We start from the raw sequence: 21,651 nt of genomic DNA, 5'->3' as shown, positions 1-21,651 counted from the left end.
AAAACTCAAACGCATTAGGGCTGAACTTGATCATGGTTGGTTTTGGGGGGGAAAAAAGAGGAAGTTTGGTTTCCATGGAAACCAAAAGGCCATGGAAACCAAACTTCTAGTAAGAGTACTTCACCCTGTGTAAACTAATAGGTTAGTAAACTAACAGGAGCTACATCTTCAGATGTAGATTATCTGTCATCAAACAGATGACAGATCATTACAGGATAAGAGAAGCTGCACTAAAACGAAAAAAGAAATTGACCAGTTAAAGAACTGGAAATAATCTAAAATGTATAACTAAAAATAATTTGTTCCGAAAATGAGGAAACTAAAATTGTCTGCATTTTTACTGCTTGCCAATTATTCCTGCCCTGTAGCACTTGTGTGAAAGTAGTTAAATCAGTCCTATTTTTTTCCATACATGTAGGCGACTGTGTGTTTTGAAAAAGAGGAAGATGCTGCCAAGCTTAAAGGTTCAAAAAACCTTGAGATAAAAGGAGTTTCCCTCACATTTGTTGCAAAGCAGGTATGCATCTGCAGTTAATATAAATTTGTTTCTGTTTAGTGTTCTCATGTTACCAATAACCTGACCAATTCACAATAAATTGATTTGTAGGACAGAGTTTCAGAGGCACCTTTATCTGCGTCTCCAGGGGATCAGAAAAATCTTAAGTAAGTTCTTCCTCAATCACACTGATACAGTAGCTTAAGATATTCATCACATTTTTTGCATTTCAACTGGGGTCTACAACTGCACACACTAAAAATGTTCTAAGGAGAACGATTTTATAGCCACAGCAGTCAAAAACAAATGATAATCAAACAAGAAATTCTTAATATTTAGGTATTTTTAGTGTTCTAATCACCCTTGTGATTTCTGAACTTCTGGATAACTTGGTTGCCTTGTTTAGTTCCTCTTAAGTTTTATTTTGCATATTCATTTGACAGTCTAATGTATAGATTGTCAAATGAAGAAGTTAATTAGCATCGCAAAAGCTCAAATGAATCAAGGGTTTTAATGTCAGACCACGTCACATTTTTATGTAAATGGTATGAAACTCAGTCTCAAGTTCAAGTTTAAGAAGCCTAATAAATAAATAAGATATAAAAAAGAGTATATCTGAACTGCGACTCCAAATCTCAGGAGTATATCCCCTACTCCAGCGTCTTTCTAACCAAACAGCCAGACAGATTTAAAGAGAAGCAGCAAAAGCAAATGAGGTGGATTAGCATTGCTTGTCAACAACTGGTGGTGTCATCCAGCGTGTCATGACAGTCATAAGACTTTGAAAAAGAGATAGTGACTGTTTTTAATACAGTTTTAAACCTTTTTGTCTTTCATTTCCTTCACAGAAAGCCCGCTGTGCCCTGTCAGTCTGTTTCTGCTAGAAACTTGGTTCTCCTGCCACTTAAAACGCTTTTGTCTATCAAAAAAAAGTCCAAAAAGAGCACAGCAGTCAAGCTTGTGAAAAAAGCCAAAGTCTTGGCTTCCAAAGGAAAGTGTGTCTCCAAGAAGCAGGTGGTTCAAACTGTGAAAACAGTCAATGTGGCAGCAAAACAGCCTGTAAAATCAGCTAAAGACAAGAAAGAAGCTCCAAAGCTGGAAAAGACACTCAGTCCCAGTAACCTTGGACAAAAATCAAAAGGCAAGGAAGAGATCCCAACTGCAACAAAACTAAGGCTGAAAGAAAATAATGACTTTTCTGTGGGTAAAGTGAAAAAAATATCAGAAACAAAAATACTGCAGGGTGAAAATCTTCCACCCAGCAGCAAGAAAACGGAAGAAGTTGAAGCAAAACCATCTGAGCCTGACAGACAGACTCTCAAGGCCAAAATCTCAACAACAAACCTTCAAGAACTTGTTGCACCTACACAGTCTGAAACAACAAAACAAACCCAAGTGAACACAGTTAGTAGTGAGATAGAAAATGTGAAAAATGGTCAGTTGGGAACAAGTGGAGCGCCAGAGCCAATAAATATGGAAGAACAAAAACTTAAAGTTGGGACTGCAGTTGGGGGATTTTTAACTGGTTTGCCTCTGAAACGAATGGCCAGTGAAAATCCAGAGACCTCTGTCCAAATAAAAACTTTGGCGAATTCAGAGTCGACTGCACAGAATCTGAAGTCCAACGAAAAGCAGACAGAACCACTGACTGCAGGAAGCTCTGCTGGAGCTTCAATCAAGATGGAAAGAAATCAAACAGGTAAAGACAACTGGACAATAAAAAATATATCTCTTTATCCTTTTCACCTGCAAATTAATTTGCACTTTTTAATATTTTTATTTTTGTTTGATATTTTCTATCCTTTAAAGATCCTGGAAAGCCACCCAGTCCAACCATTGAAACCACAACAGAAGAGAGTGAAAAGCAGCTGACTGTTGGGGAGAGGATTGTTCCTGATTACCTGAATCAACTAACCCTAAACAGCAAAGGTGATTGTCAGACATATTTTGTTTTGGTAAGATAATTACAGGACTGGGTTTCACTGCTTTGTACAATTTGACTCCATCCACAGACTTTGTTCTGGCATCAAGCATCCTGGAGCCCAGGGTCAGTTTCATCCTTCTCTCTTTTCTGTTCACTTTGACTAAACTTAAGTTTACCTTTTCTAATGAAGTCACATAAATAAAATGCTAATTTGGTTTATATCATTATGTGGAGGTTTTCTGCACTGATATGTTTAATCAGTGTCTATTTCTAAGTGAATCAGTGGTGGGCACCGCTAGCTAAAACGTTAGCTGCGCTAGCCCTAAAGCTCTAATCATAAACATTAGTTTAGCTAATGCTAAAGCGCTACACTAACACCAGCAAGGTATTTCCTTCTGTTAATAGGTTTCTGTTTCTTTTATTTCCTCTCAGCCGTTGAACTTTGTTTACCCAAAGCTGCTGCTAATCACCAACCTGCCCTCGTATGACAGCTGCAGCTACACTGAGAAGGACATTTTGGATCTGCTCTCTACATTTGGATTTCAATACTCGGATGACATGATTTTTATCTTTCCTCAAGGCTGCATGGTAAGCACCAAACTGCTTTAGTTATGTTTATATTTATCACTGGCATCCAAGGTTCCTAGACAGCCTGTAAAAGTCTGAAAATGTTATCTAAGTATTTTCCCGAGCTGGATCGGTAAGCAAGTGTCTCTCTATTACGTTGTCTAAAAGTTGTCTGTTCTTCCGTCCAGTCTTTTATTTGCTCACCCTGCTGTCAAATAATCCATTCATCCTCCAAGTGATTTCACTAAATCGTCCATAAATTGACTGTTTGTCTACATGTCTGTTTTCTACTTATTTTTCTACTTCTGTAATGTTTTGCTTTCACCAGATATAGTGAGAAGACGGCTTGAGCGCTTTTAAAAGCTTTTTGAAGAACATGAATGACTTCGTTGGTGGTTTTCTTTTTACCTGCTTTAGCAATGTGCAATGTGAATTTTAGCACTTAGTACTTAGGTCAATTCTTGTTTGATACTGGATGAATATCTAAATTTTTCGTGGGTTATTTAGACCTGGATAATGTTATAGTATCTCAATTCTGTGCTTCTCACTCCTGGATTTTCAAGCTCACAGTCCTACAACAGTTCCAACAAATTAAAGTTGTTTTTACATGTTTGACCAACCTTGTTAAGATATTGGTGTAGTTAAGTGTAGAGTTATCAAATACATTTGTAATTCAGTACATTTACATCTGTTTTTTTTTTTTTTAAAGAGACATTTTAAGTGAATTCAACGCTGTTTTCTGTATTGGATCAATATCTGCAGATGCTAAACCTTAGATATATGCATCAGAAATGAAAAATGCATTCCTAGTTGAAATAAAATGGAAGAATTTAGATTTTTATTAGTTTCCCTTAAAAACTGACTAAAGATGACAAAGAAGTCTGGAAAAGTTTGAGATTTTTCACACTTAATAGGTAGACTGCACGAAATGCAGTCAATTTGACTGTCATGGACTTTGATGGCATCAAATGGTCCATCAATCGAGAAATACATGCCAAATGTTTTGCCATTAAAAATGAGACCAATTGTCTGTGTTTTTTTTTAATTTTTTTAACTTTTTATTGCGTTTTAGGCTTTTGTGCTGATGCCCAGTAAGGAGTCATTGATGGACCTGGTTAAGGCGTCGGCAGAAAACCACCTCATCTTCAAACAACACAAACTTTGTTTGTATGTCGTGAAAAAATACATTTCAATGACACTGGTAAGTACATGTTGGTTATTTGAAATGTACAAATAAATACCAAAAACATGGATGTCTAGGCTTTAAAGTTGTTTCGTCTGACTGAAAGTAGTGTTTTGTTCTGGTCCAGTCAGAATCTGGCAGAACATTTGTGGAGGGAGATAAAGTTTAAGTTGATGGCAATTTGGTCTTCCAACCTCAAGGAGTTAAAATACCAGTGGAAATTTGTTGAAAAATGTTTTGTTTTTCATTGCTGTAGTGTCAAAAATGTTTTTGATTATTACAAAAAGTGTAATCCATTTTTGATAGGTATTTTCTCAACCTATATAAAAAGAACCACAGACAACGTTACTTAGTTTTCAACCAAATTCTTGCAAGAATTGAGAAGGCAAACAGGATCAGCTCCTACAAGCCGATCTCCTTGCGTTCTGCCATTCTGCTGCAAAACTTGTCGTTTTATTAGCAGAGAAAGGGAGTGAATGGAAAGTGGGAGAGTGATTTTAACAAAAAGGGTGGGGCTACCCTGATAACAAGGAAGGGAAACAGAAACTAAATTCTACACACAGACAATTTAGAGGCAACTAAGGAGTATCTCAGGAAGTTCTCCTAAAGAAGCACCTGCAAAATCATGCTTGAGGTCAAGGAAAGGTTAGTTGTCTTATACACAGTTTAACAAGTTCCTCCTCTGTGGGGTGAGAACACTAAACCTTTAAATAAAACACAACTCGTAATATAAAACTACTAATGTAAGAAAGATAACAAAACATAATAATTCTAACAATTTTCATCATGCCAATACACGTTTTCTGATTTATTTATTTTTTCTTTTGAGAAAGATGCCAGTATTATTTAATTGTTTTATTGACTGAATAGATAAAAACATGTTCTTTATTGTTACTCAAAAACTCCTTTCTGTGCATTCTGGCTTTACCTCTGCTCACTTTGTTGTTTTCCTTTCAGTCTGGCCTTTATGGATTGATCATGACTCTAGCATCTTTTGTAAGTATGACGATCAAATCTTTCTTTCTTCTTTTTTTGACTTTGGCCTTTAAATAAATGACAGATGCTGGAATACAGATGCATTTCTCAGCTGAAAAATCAATCTTCAATCCAGCATGTTAAACTTAATGAATGAACTACTGGATAAAGGTTGAACTTGCATTAAGCTGTACTGTAGTATCGGAGTCAAATGTTAGATAAAAATCAGTTGGAAGATGCGCTGCTTCTGACTTAATACCCTAAAACTCAAAGACGTCTTCAGTTATACATCAAAATTCAGCTAACATAAGAAGAAATTCAGGAACTAGTGTTTTTGTTTAATTGTTTTCTGTGTGTTGTTGGAGCAGAAAGTTGCGGTGTCAAATGTGATCTTCATCAAGAACATTTCCCCGAGCGACGCCATCACTGTCAGAGAGGCTTTGAGAAAGATTGGAGGCGTCAAAAACATCCTGCCTCTGCTCAACAAGGTTTAAACACAAAGTTCATGTTATATCTCGATGCACAGATTTCTGGTGTTTTTACATTTTCTTGTGATTTTTAGGTTTTCATTGAATTCGAATCCGTTTATGATGCCGATCGCCTCGGGGTTTGGTACAGCCTCCTGAAGGTGGGCTATACTCACATGATTGTACAACGGCTGATTGTACCAAGGGGCTTCGAGGAATCACGACGTAAGAAATGCTGATTTATGAAATCTTTAACTGCAGTATGGAACTTTTATAACTTTTATAGGTGGACAGAGTACCAAAAGATTGTGCTCAAGTAAGAGTAGTGCTATTTCAGCATATTTTTACTCAAATAAAAGTAATCCAAGACATTACTCGAGTAAGAGTAAAAAAGTATTTGGTAAAAAGTCTACTCAAGTACTAAGAAACTGATCCAATTATCATTTAATATTTAAAATTTACATCACCAGATGGACCAAAATACAAAGTTAAGTGGAAATTTTGGTATTTTAAGGACCAAAATGACAATAACTCATATAAGTAACAAAAAAATAACAAAACCAGGCAAAAGGAACACTTTCCAAATCTGTTCCTATCAATAAAAAAATTATGAAACTTTAACAAAAACTGCAGGTGTGTATGTGTCTGGTGGATTTTTGGTTAAAACGTGTTTGTTTTTAATTCAGTGGCTAGAAAATCCAGAAATTTTACTCAAGTAAGAGAAGAAATACTTCATAATGAAATTACTAAAGTAAAAGTAAAAAGTACAACGTAGTAAAAATACTCCTAAATGTAATTTGTTTCTAAAAAGTTCCTGAAGTAAATGTCACTAGTTACTACCATTAACTCTGGTTAAAACTGCCAACATGTAATCACAGTTTATGAGACAAATAATATGTAAAAAGATCAATTTCCTGCTCCTGCCAGAGCCAAAACAAAAAAACAACCAATCAGAGACAGAAGGAGGGCCTTAACGTTGTCAATTATCCTCACGTATGCGATGCTAAATGTGCTAATGCTGGAGAAACAACTTTCTATTACAGGAAAACCGGTTATCTGCCTTCGGCTAGGGGCTATGCTAACTAGCTTTAGCATTCGCTACAGAGAGCGTATGATTGACAGCACTGAGACCCGCTTCCTGGTTCTGATTGGTTGTTTCTAGTTAGTGCTTGTTAAGGTTTTTCTCAGTTTGTCCAAACCATTTTTGACAAAAAGAAATCTAGGTAGTAAATCTTGTGTTATCCTACCCACATCTTAATCACTAAAGGTTTCTCTTTTTTGTTGGAAAAATCAAACAGTTTGTTTATGATCTTTCTCCACTGATCTTGTCTTTGGTTGTTCAGCACCATTACTGCCACTGAAAGCACTTCCAGACCAAGATGTGATCATTGCTGGGGCAGAAACACCAACATTGAAATATGGCATCCCTGTAGGCACATTTTCGCCATTTTGGGTGACCATGACAACACAACCCTATGTTTTTCCAACTGCCTCTCCTTGGTTTAACATCCCAAGTAAGAGAAACACAGTTTACATGTTGTGGCCAAAATAAATTTTCTTGGATTTACTCTTTTTTTGTTGTTGTTGTTGCTTTTTGCTTGTAGATTATCTGACAATCCACTCGAACCAAGTCTTTTCGGTGAGCTATCCTTACACACAAACCTCATTTTAAACTTACTGATTTCTAACCAAAATAGGGAAAAATGATTCACATATTTGCAAAAACACAAAACCTTACCAAGTATTTTTAGTCTAGTTTCTTGTGCAAACAACTTTGTACACTTGAAATAAGAAAAACTAATATGTATGGGGGAATTTTCCTGCCATAATCCAAGAGCACACATTTTCATTTTGAAATGAGGACTTCATGTCTTTCTTCTCAAAACTTGTAATGCTTGTTCTAAAAACTTCTCTATTTTTACTTCGTCTCACTCGGACTCTCTGCTCGCTTTTGGAAACGCCGTTTGACACAGTCACCTAGCAACCTCTCAGCCAATAGAATGAAAGTGTTGTACTGAGTGCGTTTGTTTCCTTCTAGCAGGTGTGCCTGTGTGGCTACTATCGATTGTACCAACCTGCAAATTTTATGATCTATAAAATAAGATCATTATTGACTTACAGTATCTAAGAAACCTTTGCGAGCTTTCTTAGATAAAACAATCTTTGCTGGCCCTTTTTTTGCAGGTAGTTTGAATGGCAGGTAAATTTTAACTTATAAAATAGTCCTAAGATATTTGTAGTTTCCTACCATCTCCACTGTCTGACCTTCAATTACCTTTATTTCTGCTGGAATGTAAATAGAAACTGATAATCTCCTTCGGGCCAGCATTAACAGCTGCTGTTGCATTAATTTGGTGTGGAGTTCTTTATATACACATCTGTATCTTCTTTTGAACTTTAGTCTTGTAATGCGTTTTATTTGCCTGCATTCTGCATTATATCCTTATGTATAAATATTTTACCTTCTATTACTTCAAAAATATTTACTTATGAACTGTGCGATAGATAATTACCCACCCAGCCTCTGTGTTCTGCACCGTAATGCTGACGGGTTTACCAGAGGGAAACTACAAACACGAAGACGTCGCCAAGCTGGTGTGGCCTTATTTCCCCAAGCAGAACCTCCAGACTCTCTGTTACAACATCGTGGTCCTCCCTCTGCAGAGGAGGGTAAGGAGCTGCTCTGGTTGTAATCTACTCTACCTTTCAGACAAATACAGTTAGCATGAATGAGAATTACCACCGGTGGGTATAGTACCTTACGTAACAGTGGCACTACTACAACATATTTTTACTACAGTAAACGTAAAAAGCAGCCATCATGAAGAGTAAAAAAGTATTTGGTAAAAAGTCTATTCAAGTATTGAGTAACTGATCAAATTACACTGGTCAACAGCCTCAAAAATGGTCTGAGGTTGTGATGTAGGAACATTCTTTTTCATTTTGATAAAGGGAGACACTGAATCAGAGAAATGCACTTTTGTCTCTAGATATTTTATCTAGAAAATCAGAGATCAGCATGTGAGAAAAGTTAAGTAAGAAGAAGTGAAATTTAACACATACAATTCTCCCTTTACATGTCATCAGTCACGTACACGGTGCCTTCCACCCATCTCTCAGTTTCTCTCAGTTTCTCCCATCTCTGGTTAATTGGTACCTCTGTCCCTAAATCAAACCTGGTTAAAAGGAGTTTCGGTTGGAAAGAGAAGAAAAAACATCTTCACTGAAACCTCCGTTATCAGTTATAAGTATAACACTTATCAGCTCATTCTTCCCAAGTTTTTATTTTCCAAGACGTGCTGAATCCAGAAATCACATTGGTTTTGCTCAATCAGGTATTGAGGACTGCATACCCAACATATTAGTTGGGTATGCAGTCATGATGGCTGATAACTGTTGGACTCTGGAGAGAGAAATCCCTGATGCTGAGCATACGAGGCGGTTGAAGAAACCGAACTGAAACGTAACAAACGTTCATGACATAACGGTAAATTTACATGTATCCTTATCAGTGTTTATTACTAAATTTACAGAAATCCAAGTGTGTATCATGTAATTAATACACTGTTAGAAAACAACTTATTTAGTCCTTTTTTGGATGAGAAATATTTACGGAAATGAACTGATAATGTCCCAAAAATGTCATTAATTTAGTCAGAAGATTAGATTTCTCTAAATCAAATTATAATAAAAACGTGACCTGATTGAGAAAAATGGATATCATTTTTTAATTCAGCGCTGCAAAATAGTCCTAATTCATTTGAGAAAACGGACAACTTCCAAAAAAAACCAACATTTTTTTGGAACCAAGTGTTATCAATGATTTAATATTTAAAAGTGACATCCGCAGACGGACCAAAATATAAAATTAAGTGGAAATTTTGGTATGTTAAGGATGAAAAAGACAATAATTCATACAAGTAATAAAAATAACAAAGTCAGGCAAAGGAACAATTTTCCAAATCAGTTTCTTTTAATAAAAAACTTATGAAATTTTATCAAAAACTGCTGTGTCTGGTGAATTTTTGGTTAAAACATGTTTGTTTTTAATTCAGTAGGAAGAAAATACAGAAATAGTAGCGATACTTCATAATAAAATTACTCTAATAAAAGTAACAAGTACAGCCTAGTAGAAATACTCCTAAAAGTAACTTAAGTAAATGTAACTAGTTCACTCTGAGAATGATAAATTGTTTGCAACTTATATTCTTAATTTAATGTATGCAACCACAAAAAATAATTATTGAAAAAGGTTTATATCAGAATGTTTTTGGACATTAATGATGAAATTTGTTAAACTGAGTGACTAAACTTATTGATTGATTAAAACGCACTCTGACGTTTGGCTTTAACTAACCCAAAGTTATAGATTCTCTTTGTTTTTCCCTCTTTGTTCTCGTCCGCTCCAGGCCTTTGTGTTTTTCTGTGACTGGGAGGCGTTCAGCAATTTTATCCTGAATATTCGCCAAGAGCCATTTTATGTGAAGAAGTCGCCTGTGTTCATCCACTTGGTCACTCAGGGTATTCGACCTGGAAACACTGAGGTATGAAAACCTGTCTGTTCTCCATTATCCATTCAAAACAGGCCATATTTGCTGCTGATTTCCAAACTGTTAAATTCGATTGGGTACGTTTTGGATATATATATGGATGGAAAAAACTCCCATTGTTTTAAATAAAATGTGGTTTTGTAGAAATTATTTCCCCTTGCTCTGTCATTTTGTTTTCACAGGAAATGATGTACAGAATGATGATGAAATGGAGCAATGCGGTGAGTTCACTCATCTTTTTGTCGAATCTGCAGTCACATTACAAAAAACACAAAATATTACCGTGAACCCTCGTTTTTCGCGGGGGTTACGTTCCAAAAAGAACCCGCGATAGGCAAAATCCGCGAAGTAGTAACCTTTATTATTTTACAATTATTATACAATGAAATATTCCATAATACATTGAAACCAAAGAACAAAACTTTTTTACAGGCCCAAACATATGTTTAACAAATAAAAAGTACTGTATAAACATTTTTTTTTTTTTACAAATAACTACTGTACTGTAAAATAATAATTTTAATACTAACTGAAAGTGGATTCCAGTGCCCGAATTGTGGAGATCAGCACCGCCCCACCGCGACCTGAGTCATTGGATTAGAACGGGAGAAAATAAAAAATGATTATGAAAAAAAACAAAGTACAGTAGGACAAATAGTGACTCGCGTGTATTTCACTGCTCTTCTGACTGAGCCGCTGCATCCTGACTCCGCTCTGTAGCGGTTTTTTTTTCTTCTACAGCCCGCGGTGCAGGTGTGTTTTTTCGAGAGAAGAACATAGTTATCGGTTGTTGTTGTCGCTCTTTTTTCTTCTGGGCAAAAAGATTCTTATAAACCAACATGCCACCATCGATTATGTTAAATTTGGCAAACTGTTTTACGTACGTGTACATATTAAACCGCAACGTTGTTGACACACAGGTAGAGAAGAAGCGGAGAGACTGTTTAGCCAATCAGAATGCAGAACACAATGCACGATGCAAATCCGTGAAGCAGCGAGACCGCGAAAGGTGAACCGCGATTTAGCGAGGGTTCACTGTATTACATATCTTATAAGACTTGAAATAAGACAAAACTAACTTACAAGTAAGTTTTTAGCAAGATCTAGGAGATGGTTTAAGTAAATAATTCCTTAATATTGATGAAAAAATACTTGCTCATTGGCAGATTATTTCTCTTATAAAATGAGAAAAATGTGTCTTTAGAGGTGAAATAATCTGCCAATGCAGAAGTTTTTTTTCATCAATATGAAGGAATTATATTTCTTTATGAATATATTCCAATGTATTCTAAACAATAGATAAGTCTATTGTTTAGACTCACCTACTAAACAATAAACTGGACATGTAATAATTTAATTAAGCAAATAAAGTGTTGTTGAAAAGGGATGTGTAAGACGTAAAAATTATTTTGAGATTTTCAGTTTATTTAGGTGTTAACTGGAAAAGATCTAACAAATTTTAGTTAGTTTTGGGCAATAAAATCAGGATACAAGGCATCACTCTCTTTTAAAAAACACTTACTGTTTTCAATCAAGTTTAATAAATTAATTAAAAACAGCAAAGTCAGCTTCAGATTAGAGGTCACTGGAAGGATGTGGAGCTTCAGGAGAATGCAGCTTGTTTTTATTTAAAAACTAATAATTGGTTCTATTGCCAACATTTTCAATTGTAAGAGAATTTTTAGTTTCTGTGATAATTTTCAACTAAGTAAATGTAAAGTCTCCATCTGCATCAACAATTCATTCTTGAAGGGAATTCAGGAGCCACACAAAGTCAGTCAAGGGCCACAAAATGCCCCCGAGCCACACTTTGGACACCCCAACTTAAAACAAGCTTGTCTGTCGTTTTGAAAAGTTACTTATAAGTTAGTTTTATCTAATGTCAAATGTCTAGATAAAAAATACTTGGAAAGACTTTGTGTTTTTGCGGTTCACATAAATAAAGCGAGTCACTTTAACAAATTCCTGTCGTTGTTTTTTCTCCAGCATGTTGCAGATCCGGATTCCCTGGAGGAGCGGCTGCTGTGTGTGGAGATCACAGAACTACAGCTGTGCCTCATCCAGGATGTAATGAAGGAAGTGGCTTCCATCGCAAACTTTGTCAACTTCCTGCTGCTCGGTAACCGGGTGAGTGAGTCAAACACTTTCTGAACTACTTTTTAAATGTTTCTTCACAGCGATGTGATGTTTGGAAAACTTGTTTATTGAGGTCATACTTGTTCTAAAATGCAGATTTGTTGCCATTTGCTTCTCGTGAATTTAGCAGGTTTTGCAAATGTTTTGATAATTAAGATTTTTATTACTAAAATGTTTTTTTTTAATCCATCTGTTGTGACCATTTATGTCAAATTTTTGTAAACCATTTGTTTTCGTTGAGCAAACTTTAGTTAGTTTAGACCTTTCTTTGTAATGGTTTAAAATATTTTGATAACTTTTAGACCCTCCCATTAATTTAATTATGACGTGATGCAGATCCTTTGTTTGGCTAATGTCTGTGTGATCAGAGTTTTTTGGAAAATTATTTGTTTTGACAACTTTTTGAACTTGAAACATCAGATTAAGTTAACTTTCCCTTTCATCCAAGTTATACACACAAGATTTATTAAAGTAGCTGACTGGAAGTTTACAAATATTTCACACCATTTATTTATTGAATTATTCATTGTAGTTTGTATTTATTACACACTATATCTATTTTTAAAATTAAGTTACACTTAAACAATATTTTTTTCTACATAATGTTGTGTTTAGATGTTTATTAAAAACATTATTTTGCCTCAGATTTGCATTGAGATGCTTGACTCCATCGGCGTGAAGAAGGTGGTGGAGGAAATGGCCTCCAGAAAGGAGTTATCAACACACAGGATCTGGTATGTTTTGAAAAGAAAACAGTGAAGAAAATGGAAATAATTACACATCTACTAAAGTTGAAAAGTTGTGGATACTTTTTGGTAGAATAATTGTTGATTTAAAAAAAAAAACATATTGCTGCTCTGTCACCTATTCCTTAACATAATTTTAAAATTAGAAAACCTTTTTTAAAAGGAAAATAATTTAGGAGTTAACATTTAAAACTGGCTTTAACAAATAAAGTTGGAAGTTTGCTGTTCTTGAAAGTCTTGCTCTCTCTCGCTCTCCCGCAGCCCTAATAGCAACAGATTTTTAAATCGTTGCTCATGTTGTAAGCAGATATATTTTGAATTGTCACATTGAAAAGTTTTGTTAGATGCTGTGTGTTCGCTTGTTGTTAAAATCTGATGTTGGATTTCTTTTCAGTGTTTTTGTAATTTTGGACAAATACCATCTTAAAAAATATCTTTAACAGAAAAATATATTTTAAAAAATTGTTGTTGTTTATTTTTCACTTCACTTTTTCACTTGATCCACCATAAATTTACACAATTTTTATTCTAAATGTATAAAAAGCACCAACTTTTCCATTTATTTTATTGTTTATCTGACTTTTTTTGCTCGACAGGAGCAGAGTTGGACATGTTGAGTCGTGAGTATTTTGTACTTTCTTCTCAGTTTCTTCACATTCAAATCAATGCGTCTTCACAGGTCTGTCCAACAAATCAATCAAACAGCTGCAGCTGATCCAGAATGCTGCTGCTCACGTTCTGACTAAAACCAGGAAGATAGAGCACATAACACCAGTTTTAAAGTCCCTCCACTGGCTCCCTGTAGCTCAAAGAATAGACTTTAAAATACTGTTAGTTTATAAATCACTGAACGGCTTAGCACCACAATACATTAAAGATCTGCTGTTGTTGTATCAACCTTCCAGAACCTCTCAGGTCTTCCGGTTCTGGTTCTGCTCTGCATCCCCAGAACCAGAACCAAACGAGGAGAAGCAGCTTTCAGCTTCTATGCACCACAAATTTGGAACAAACTTCCAGAAAACTGTAAAACAGCTGAAACACTGACTTCTTTTAAATCTAGACTAAAAACCCACCTGTTTAGAGTTTTATTTGAACGTAATCAATTGCGAATTTAACGATGGCGCTTGACTTAATGTCATGGTTTTATTGTTGATTCTATTTTGCATCACTTTGTGCCTTTATGTTTGATATGATGTAAACCACTTTGAAATGCCTTGCTGCTGAAATGTGCTATACAAATAGAATTTGATTGAGTCATGTTTAACTAAGAGCTATTTTTTCATGCAATTACTCTAATTTGTAAAATGTTCTTTTTCTCCCTATATTTTTACATTACCTTATATTTTTGCATTAGTCAAATGTTTAATGTTTTATTACAGCTCGAAGGACTTCAGAAAGCGTGTGCAGTGCTGTAAGAAGACGATCTGCGACCTTCGTCGTTGCTCTAAGGCATCTGAAAAAACAACTTCATCAGTTTCCAAACCTGGAGCAAAAGGTGCCGAGACTCCAAATGTTTACAAACCTGAAGCTGAAAGATTTCCTGAACAAACATTTAAATTGTATTAATTTATACAGTAATATTAAATCAATTAGAATATACGTCCAGATGATTCTTGTTTACATACGTGGGTTGTAACTAGTTTCATTTACTTGAGTAACTTCAATTAAGCATATTTTAATTAAGCTAACAATCTGTAAATATCTTCTACCCAAAACTCCTCAAGTGGTGTAATGTTAGTTTCATCCAATTACAATTCTGTAAAAAAAAAATAAAGCAAAAAAGAGAGATTTCCTGTTAGCACCTTTTCTATCTAATTATTAATCAGTTAATAAACAATAATCTGTATATCAACCCTGCAATGTATTTTAGCTGCAGATGCATTCTTGGCTGTAAATGTGCTAAAGGAGTGCTCTTATTGTATTTTAGGTAATTAAAACTTTGATTTCTTTTTTAAATAAGGAATTGAATTATTTGCATGTTTGAATTTATTTATAATATTGTATAAAATAGAAAAATCTGCAGAATGTGCAGTAATTTTCAATTAATCATCATTATAATTGATATAATAATTGATTACTAGCATATTTGTTAGCTGTAGTCTGATGTAATTTTCTAGATGTTGTGATTTCATTAACTGTACGCAGAAAGTCATCATGATTGGTAATGGAGTTACTGAAATATATAATATTATCACTTATTGGACAGGTCTGTGTATCTACCCTCCTTCTTCAAAAATCCTGTAATAATCTGTGAAAATGGTTGACTCTAAATTCTTTATACACTATTTTTCACCAGATTTTGTTTGTTTTCTTTGCATGTTTGTAGGTAAAACAAAACCAGCACTGAGAGCAACAAACTGATACATTTTTGTTTAGATCTTATCAAATATAATCTTGTTTTTGTTCCCTGAAGTTCCTGTGAGTGTACAGAAAACTCAGACAGATGCTCCTCCAGCAGCCGTCAGCGTCGTTTCTCCAACACTGACTGTAGCGTCCAAACAGCAGCCAGCTGCTTCTTCCTCCTCTTCCTCCTCTTCCTCAGCTACGGATCACTCCCTGACCGTCGGAGAGAGGCTGGAAGATCTGCTGCTGCCAAAAAAAATTAGTAAGAAATCTGTTTGTACAATGAAAAATATTACTTTTTTAATGCTAATTCTGTTTTTAACTAACCTTCTCTTTGTGTTACAGATTGCCTTGATAGAAATGCCATCAAATCACCAAAAGTAAGGTTCCTCCCACACTTTCATTTTAATCATTTTTATTTTTCTTAGCAAAGTTTGTTCTAATTGATAAGAGGTGATGGAGGTCCAAGCACTTTCCCCCTGATTCATGTTATTAAAATGAAATTAATCGTCTGTTGTGTGATATCTGGCTCAAACAAGGTCCGACAAATATAAACAAATTTCCTGAAACCATAAAATATTTCTGAAGCGATGTCATCAAATAAGTAACTGAAACAATCTTTGTAAAATATATTTTTTAATATTTTGTATTTATTTTAATGTAGTTTATTTTTTCTATTTTTATGTATTTATTTTAACCTTTTCTTGTTTATTTTTCATTATCTCGACTTTTTTTTCCTCAGAATTCTCACTTTAATCTTCTGAGATGAAAAGTCAAAATTCTTTTCTTTTTTTTTTCCAGTGGCCCTAATGTTCTTCCGTACCTCTCCATTCCTAACATATGTATTCAATTTCAAGTTCTGATTTTTCCAATGTTTTTAGTAGGGCTGACATGTGCTGGTACAATAGAAAATATATTACGTTTTTTGCACATCTCTGCCACACATTTAGCAAATTTCTTTGTCCCTGTGTCTTTGAAACTCTCTGAAAACCTTAAGGTATATTTTTCTTCTTCAGTTGTACATAAATCTTTGTACGGGTGCTCTTAAAATTTGTTTATTGTAAATGTACTGTCTAAATGATTGCTCATAAAGCAGACTCGGAGGCTTATTCACTAAACATTCAAACATCCTTCCTTAAGTACTGCTAACCAACTTTGTGCAACCCTGTTTCTCCCGTTTGTTTTCAGTTTCAGTTTAGTTCAGTTTACACAAGGCTGCTGTTGATAACAAACCTGCCAATGTATCACGACGGCTGCTACACTGAGAGCGACATCACAGATCTGCTCGGATTTCAGTACGAGGCAAAAAACATCTATGTGATTCCTCAAGCATGCATGGTGGGCCTGACTTTTTTTACTTTGACTCTGCATAATCTTTATCCTGATTTATTGTTTTAATTTATTACATTTTTTTATTTCAGGCTTTTGTGCTCATGCCCAATCATCGAGCTGCGCAAGAAGCTACCCAAAAAGAATCCTTGACTCTAAACGGACAGAAACTCTGCATTCAGTTTGTCGTCAGCAAGATTTTTATGGCTCCAGTAAGTAGGTTTAATGTAGTGAACCTTTATTATGGTTTAATTAATAATTATGTTGTTCATTTGAATAGTTTGTGTGGCCCACTAAAGAGCGAGCAGTGTCATATATTTGCTGGAGAACTTCTTCTCTAGCAGGAAGGCCCAAATATACGGAACCCCAAAGGGGCCATAGGTGGAATTATTTTCATTACCTAGCAACAGCATTACATTCCCACTCAGTACTTTTCCGTTCTGTCACAAGACAAAAAGTCTTTCTGCTACAACAGTTGTGTCCAAAACTTCTTCATTTTGTAAATTCTTAAAATGTCAAGTTGAAGCTACTCATTATTTTTTTTCCTTTCTAAATATAATTGTAAATAACATTCAACTTTTTTTTATTTTGACTGGCTAAATAAACAAGCTAAACACACAATATTTTAATGAAATAAGCAAGACAGTCAGAAAACAAAAAGGCTCCTGCAGATTTGTCATATTAAAACTATGTCCTAATTTTTTATCTGGATTTTTTTTTTTTAGCAACAAAAACAGGATGTGACTCACTCTTGCTTTCTTTTGACAGTTTCTTAAATGGCTGCGCTTAACACTGCATTTTAGAAAAAACTACTGGATGGTCCCCATTACTAATAAATTAAAAACAAAAACCTGGAGGAAGACTTTCAATCCCAACTCTAAAACATAAACATGACAGAAACTTTCAAACAAACTGATGCTGAGTAATCCTTGTGACTCGATTCTGTTCTTGTTTCAGTTTGAATTTTATAAATCTCTGATGAACCTGGTCGGATTTGTAAGTATCTACACCTTTCTTTATCAACATAACTTAAAAACTGTTTATTTACTGTAGAATCATGGTCTTGAAATACAAAAGTAACTTTTGAAAAGGGTAGGGTTTACGTCAGTAACATTTAAAATTAAAAACCGACCTGATTTATTTTGTATGTCTGCGTTTTCTGCAGTGGGTAATAACAAATCCTTTAAAATCTCGGTTTGCCTTTAATGTGACCTGTATTTTGTACAATTCAACTGAAAACAAAAAAAGTTACAAGAAAAAACTACCACAAATGTTATTTTTACTATTTTCTCCACTGTTTTTTCAATAAGAGTATCAATAAATATAGATATAAATACATTAGAAAATATGAATAAACGCAGTTAGTGTGAGCAGTTTAGTGACCCAAACCACATGTCTTTAAATGGGATTTATGGGAAATTCACATTTGGCAAGTTTTTCAACTTCCATTTCTTTTCCTTCTAAAAACAACCCAAGAGCTTAAAAAATTACCTACTTGTTTTTTGACTATAAGTTAATATTTTTGGTGTCTGGAAAACAAGCCATTTTACGAATGGGAAAGCACTGACCCTAGCCTAGCAACCCCACCGAAACCCCAGCCCAGTTACCTAGCAACCCCAGCAAAATCCCAACCCAGTTACCTAGCAACCCAAGCAGAACTCCAGCAAGTCTTCTCAGCATGTTTTATTGCTTTATTCGCTGCACAGTGACTGCTGGTAAAGGAAAAAAAAAAGTCCCTGATTTACCAAGTTTTTAATCATTTTTCTTGGTCTCATTCAAAACCGATTTTTACTGGTGTTTACATTTAAGAGACTCTCCTCAATGAATATAAGACAATTAATGTTTTTTAAATAAACAGTCACACAAACATTTTTGCATAAACATTTTTTTTCCTTGAGCAGCCAGTCACTGATGATGGAACCAGAACCATCTACATCGAGAACATCTCACCGAGCGAGGCCCGGGACTTCAGGGAGACGCTGCGAAAAATCAGACATGTTACAAACTACCTTCCTCTGCTCAACAGGGTAGAAACAAACACTCCTCCTATGAATGCATTTGTTAAAGTAAAATGCATTCAGTCTGACTCTGCTGTGTGTGATTTTCATTTATTTTATTGTTCAGGTGTTTATAGAGTTTAAGTCTGGCCGCGATGCTGATCGGGTCGGAGTTTGGTACAGCCTCCTGAAACGCTGCCCTGCTCATAAAGTCTACAGAATGAAACTGCCCCGAAGCACCAGCACATCTCTGCGTAAGGCTCATATATATATATACAGTATATATATATATATATATATATATATATTTTTTTTTTCTTTTCTTTTTAATTTAAATTTTTGTGCTTGTTTCTTCTGCAGCTCCCAAGATGGCTCCAAACGCGTTGCCAGACAGCAACATCGTCACTGGGGCGGTTGTCCCGGCAACAAACTGTGGTGTTCCGCAGGGCAGCTCACCACCATTTTCAGTTACCTTGACAACTGCTCCTTATGTCTTCCCGACCGAGTCTCCTTGGTTCATCATCCCAAGTAAGGGGCAGTAAAGAATAAAAAGTATTCAGCCTCTTATTTTTATTGGCTTGATCAACAAAATTGGCCTTTTATCAAAAGTTTCAAAGAAAATTCTTTCTGTGAAATCTTATTTCTACAAAGTAATAAATAAAAATATCACACAAATATTCACCCCCTTTAAAGTGAAATATCAATCTACTAAATGAACTGGTGAATATTTATGGAGTCACTTATTATATCTTCCATATTTTTATCCGTCATTGTTTTGTAGAAATTAATGTCAAGGGTTTTTTTTATTTGGGTCAAACACTTGACAAACAATTTTGTTGATCATGACTGATTTGTACAAGCAATAAAACCGGGTAAAACCTCTAAAGGGGTGAATACGTTTTATAGGCAATCTAAGAATAGACTTAGTATTTCTGAAAAAGTGACTCTTGTATTTTTGCCATTTAGATTTTACCACAATCACAACCAAGAAGAACTTGTGGGTAAGTGTTTTTATTGACTTTTTTTATATTTTACATCCCAAAAAGTCAGGTTTGAAAAAAAAAAATGTATTTAAATATTTTCTTGATATGATGAGCAAATTTCTCCTGAAAAATCTCAGTGTATCACAAAAATAATCTTGTGTTTTTTTACCTCTGCAGACACCTGCCAATAACGGCCCTGGGGCCTCCGTCATCATGCTGACGGGTTTACCTGAAGGAAACTACAAACACGAAGACGTCGCCAAGCTGGTGTGGAGTTATTTCCCCAAGCAGAACCTTCAGACTCTCTACTACAACATCTTGGTCCTCCCTCTGCAGAGGAGGGTGAGAAAACAGACTCTGCTGTTCTTCCATTACAGCGTTTCTCCAGCTTTCTCAGGATCACTTAACCCGTTTAACAAACACTAACTTGAAATTTCCCTGCAATAACACAACATCTTAATACAAGGCTGTCAAAACAAACTCAGTTTCATTTTGGTCCATAGCAAAAATCTGAATGTTCTTAAAGGTCCAGTTGAGCCAGCATGTATTGATAAAACTAGTTTACCTGTTAATATATTAATAAATAGCTGTCCTTCCAGGATTTTGATTGTTTTCTGGGGGGTTTTTTGTAATCAAAATCACAGAGAAATATTTGCAAGGAATTTTTACAACATTTGCACTAATATATGATGTTAAATGTGACTTTTTATTACTCGCTGTGTTGATCATGGACTATAACTTGATATCAAGTAACGCTGAGGGAGCAGTCAATTAAAGCCAATATTTTTGACCAATTTTCAGAAGACTTTGCAGTAAAATTTTAAAAAATGTGAGGATTGGGGCGTGCCGTGGTGGCGTGGTGGTTGGTGCGACCCATATTTGGAGGCCTTGAGTCCTCGGCGCAGCCGTCGCGGGTTCGACTCCCGGGCCTGACGATATTTGCCGCATGTCTTCCCCCCTCTCCTTCCCAGTTTCCTGTCAGCCTACTGTCGTATAAGGGACACTAGAGCCCACAAAAAAGACCCCTGGAGGGGTTAAAAAAAAAAAAGTGAGGATTTGTTGAAAGCTGGAGGGATTAATTGATGTTATTTGGAGTCGAGAAGGCCACATAAAATGCTACAGCGGGCCAGATATTAAGACACATGTGTCTTAATATATACAACCGAAATTAAAATCTTAGTCTCTTATGTCACTTGTTGTTGTTTTCTTTGTTCATCTTAATAAGAAGGGTGGTGCTGTATAGTAAATGTGAAACCGTGAACAAGTTGGGCGTTTTGAATTATTTACAGATTCTTAAAGTGTGGATTCTTAGCTTTGCAATGATGTCAAACACATGGAAATCAAAAAAATACTTTTTGTTGGGTGAATTAGTAACATTTTAGGACTATTTGTAATTTAGAAACATAATAAAAGAAAAATAAGACCTGAAATAAAAATCCTCTTCTGCACCACTAAATGTAAAAATTTGAGAACGACTGCTCCATTACTATAAGTGCGTTTTGACTTTATACTTTCATTGTGTTTTAGGCTTTTGTTTTCTTCACCGACTGGACGTTGTGCTGCAGTTTTGTTGAAGATTTCTTCAAAAGTCCGGCTTCCATCAAAGACTCCAAGCTGTTTATCCACCAGGTTTTACAGGAAATGCTTTCTGGTCACACTGAGGTAAATCTGCCCTTGGATTCTCCTGATTAAAACTAGGACCGGACAATAAATCAATATATACTGCAATAGACACATGATGAATATCAATAGAATATCCAATCATTTCATTGAACTCTGATCCAGAACCGCACAGATTTCTGGGACATTTAGCCAGAGGAAAGACTTTAGCTAAGCTAGGTTGGTGGAATCCACTAACTCACTCACTCTGTGGTTACCTAGCAACTCATTCACTGTGGTTACCTAGCAACAACCTGATGAGTAACTGCCACCGCAGCAGTTTAATGATCCGTATA

At 35.3% G+C, this 21,651-nt stretch overlaps 1 protein-coding gene across 4 annotated transcripts in view; it reads left to right on the top strand.

Annotated features, from left to right (window-relative positions):
- The window catches only part of LOC114157028 (uncharacterized), a 59,443-nt gene that overhangs the window by 11,740 nt on the left and 26,052 nt on the right, over positions 1-21,651 (top strand). For all 4 annotated transcript variants that reach the window (XM_028037695.1, XM_028037692.1, XM_028037693.1 and 1 more), the window contains exons 9-38: positions 419-517; positions 608-663; positions 1,345-2,195; positions 2,306-2,425; positions 2,509-2,543; positions 2,853-3,008; positions 4,060-4,188; positions 5,128-5,166; positions 5,514-5,633; positions 5,708-5,837; positions 6,956-7,126; positions 7,217-7,251; positions 8,118-8,282; positions 10,022-10,156; positions 10,345-10,383; positions 12,149-12,289; positions 12,944-13,032; positions 13,641-13,664; positions 14,424-14,539; positions 15,458-15,649; positions 15,733-15,767; positions 16,576-16,725; positions 16,809-16,928; positions 17,674-17,712; positions 18,618-18,743; positions 18,841-18,967; positions 19,074-19,241; positions 19,680-19,714; positions 19,874-20,038; positions 21,224-21,358. In XM_028037695.1, coding sequence (XP_027893496.1) covers positions 419-517; positions 608-663; positions 1,345-2,195; positions 2,306-2,425; positions 2,509-2,543; positions 2,853-3,008; positions 4,060-4,188; positions 5,128-5,166; positions 5,514-5,633; positions 5,708-5,837; positions 6,956-7,126; positions 7,217-7,251; positions 8,118-8,282; positions 10,022-10,156; positions 10,345-10,383; positions 12,149-12,289; positions 12,944-13,032; positions 13,641-13,664; positions 14,424-14,539; positions 15,458-15,649; positions 15,733-15,767; positions 16,576-16,725; positions 16,809-16,928; positions 17,674-17,712; positions 18,618-18,743; positions 18,841-18,967; positions 19,074-19,241; positions 19,680-19,714; positions 19,874-20,038; positions 21,224-21,358 — 3,942 coding nt within the window. The remainder of the gene's footprint in view (positions 1-418; positions 518-607; positions 664-1,344; positions 2,196-2,305; positions 2,426-2,508; positions 2,544-2,852; positions 3,009-4,059; positions 4,189-5,127; positions 5,167-5,513; positions 5,634-5,707; positions 5,838-6,955; positions 7,127-7,216; positions 7,252-8,117; positions 8,283-10,021; positions 10,157-10,344; positions 10,384-12,148; positions 12,290-12,943; positions 13,033-13,640; positions 13,665-14,423; positions 14,540-15,457; positions 15,650-15,732; positions 15,768-16,575; positions 16,726-16,808; positions 16,929-17,673; positions 17,713-18,617; positions 18,744-18,840; positions 18,968-19,073; positions 19,242-19,679; positions 19,715-19,873; positions 20,039-21,223; positions 21,359-21,651) is intronic.

The sequence above is a fragment of the Xiphophorus couchianus genome, chromosome 14, assembly GCF_001444195.1.
Source record: "Xiphophorus couchianus chromosome 14, X_couchianus-1.0, whole genome shotgun sequence".
NCBI classification, from domain to species: domain Eukaryota; kingdom Metazoa; phylum Chordata; class Actinopteri; order Cyprinodontiformes; family Poeciliidae; genus Xiphophorus; species Xiphophorus couchianus.
Note: the sequence above shows the minus strand (reverse complement) of the source record. Positions and strands in the feature narration are given on the sequence as shown.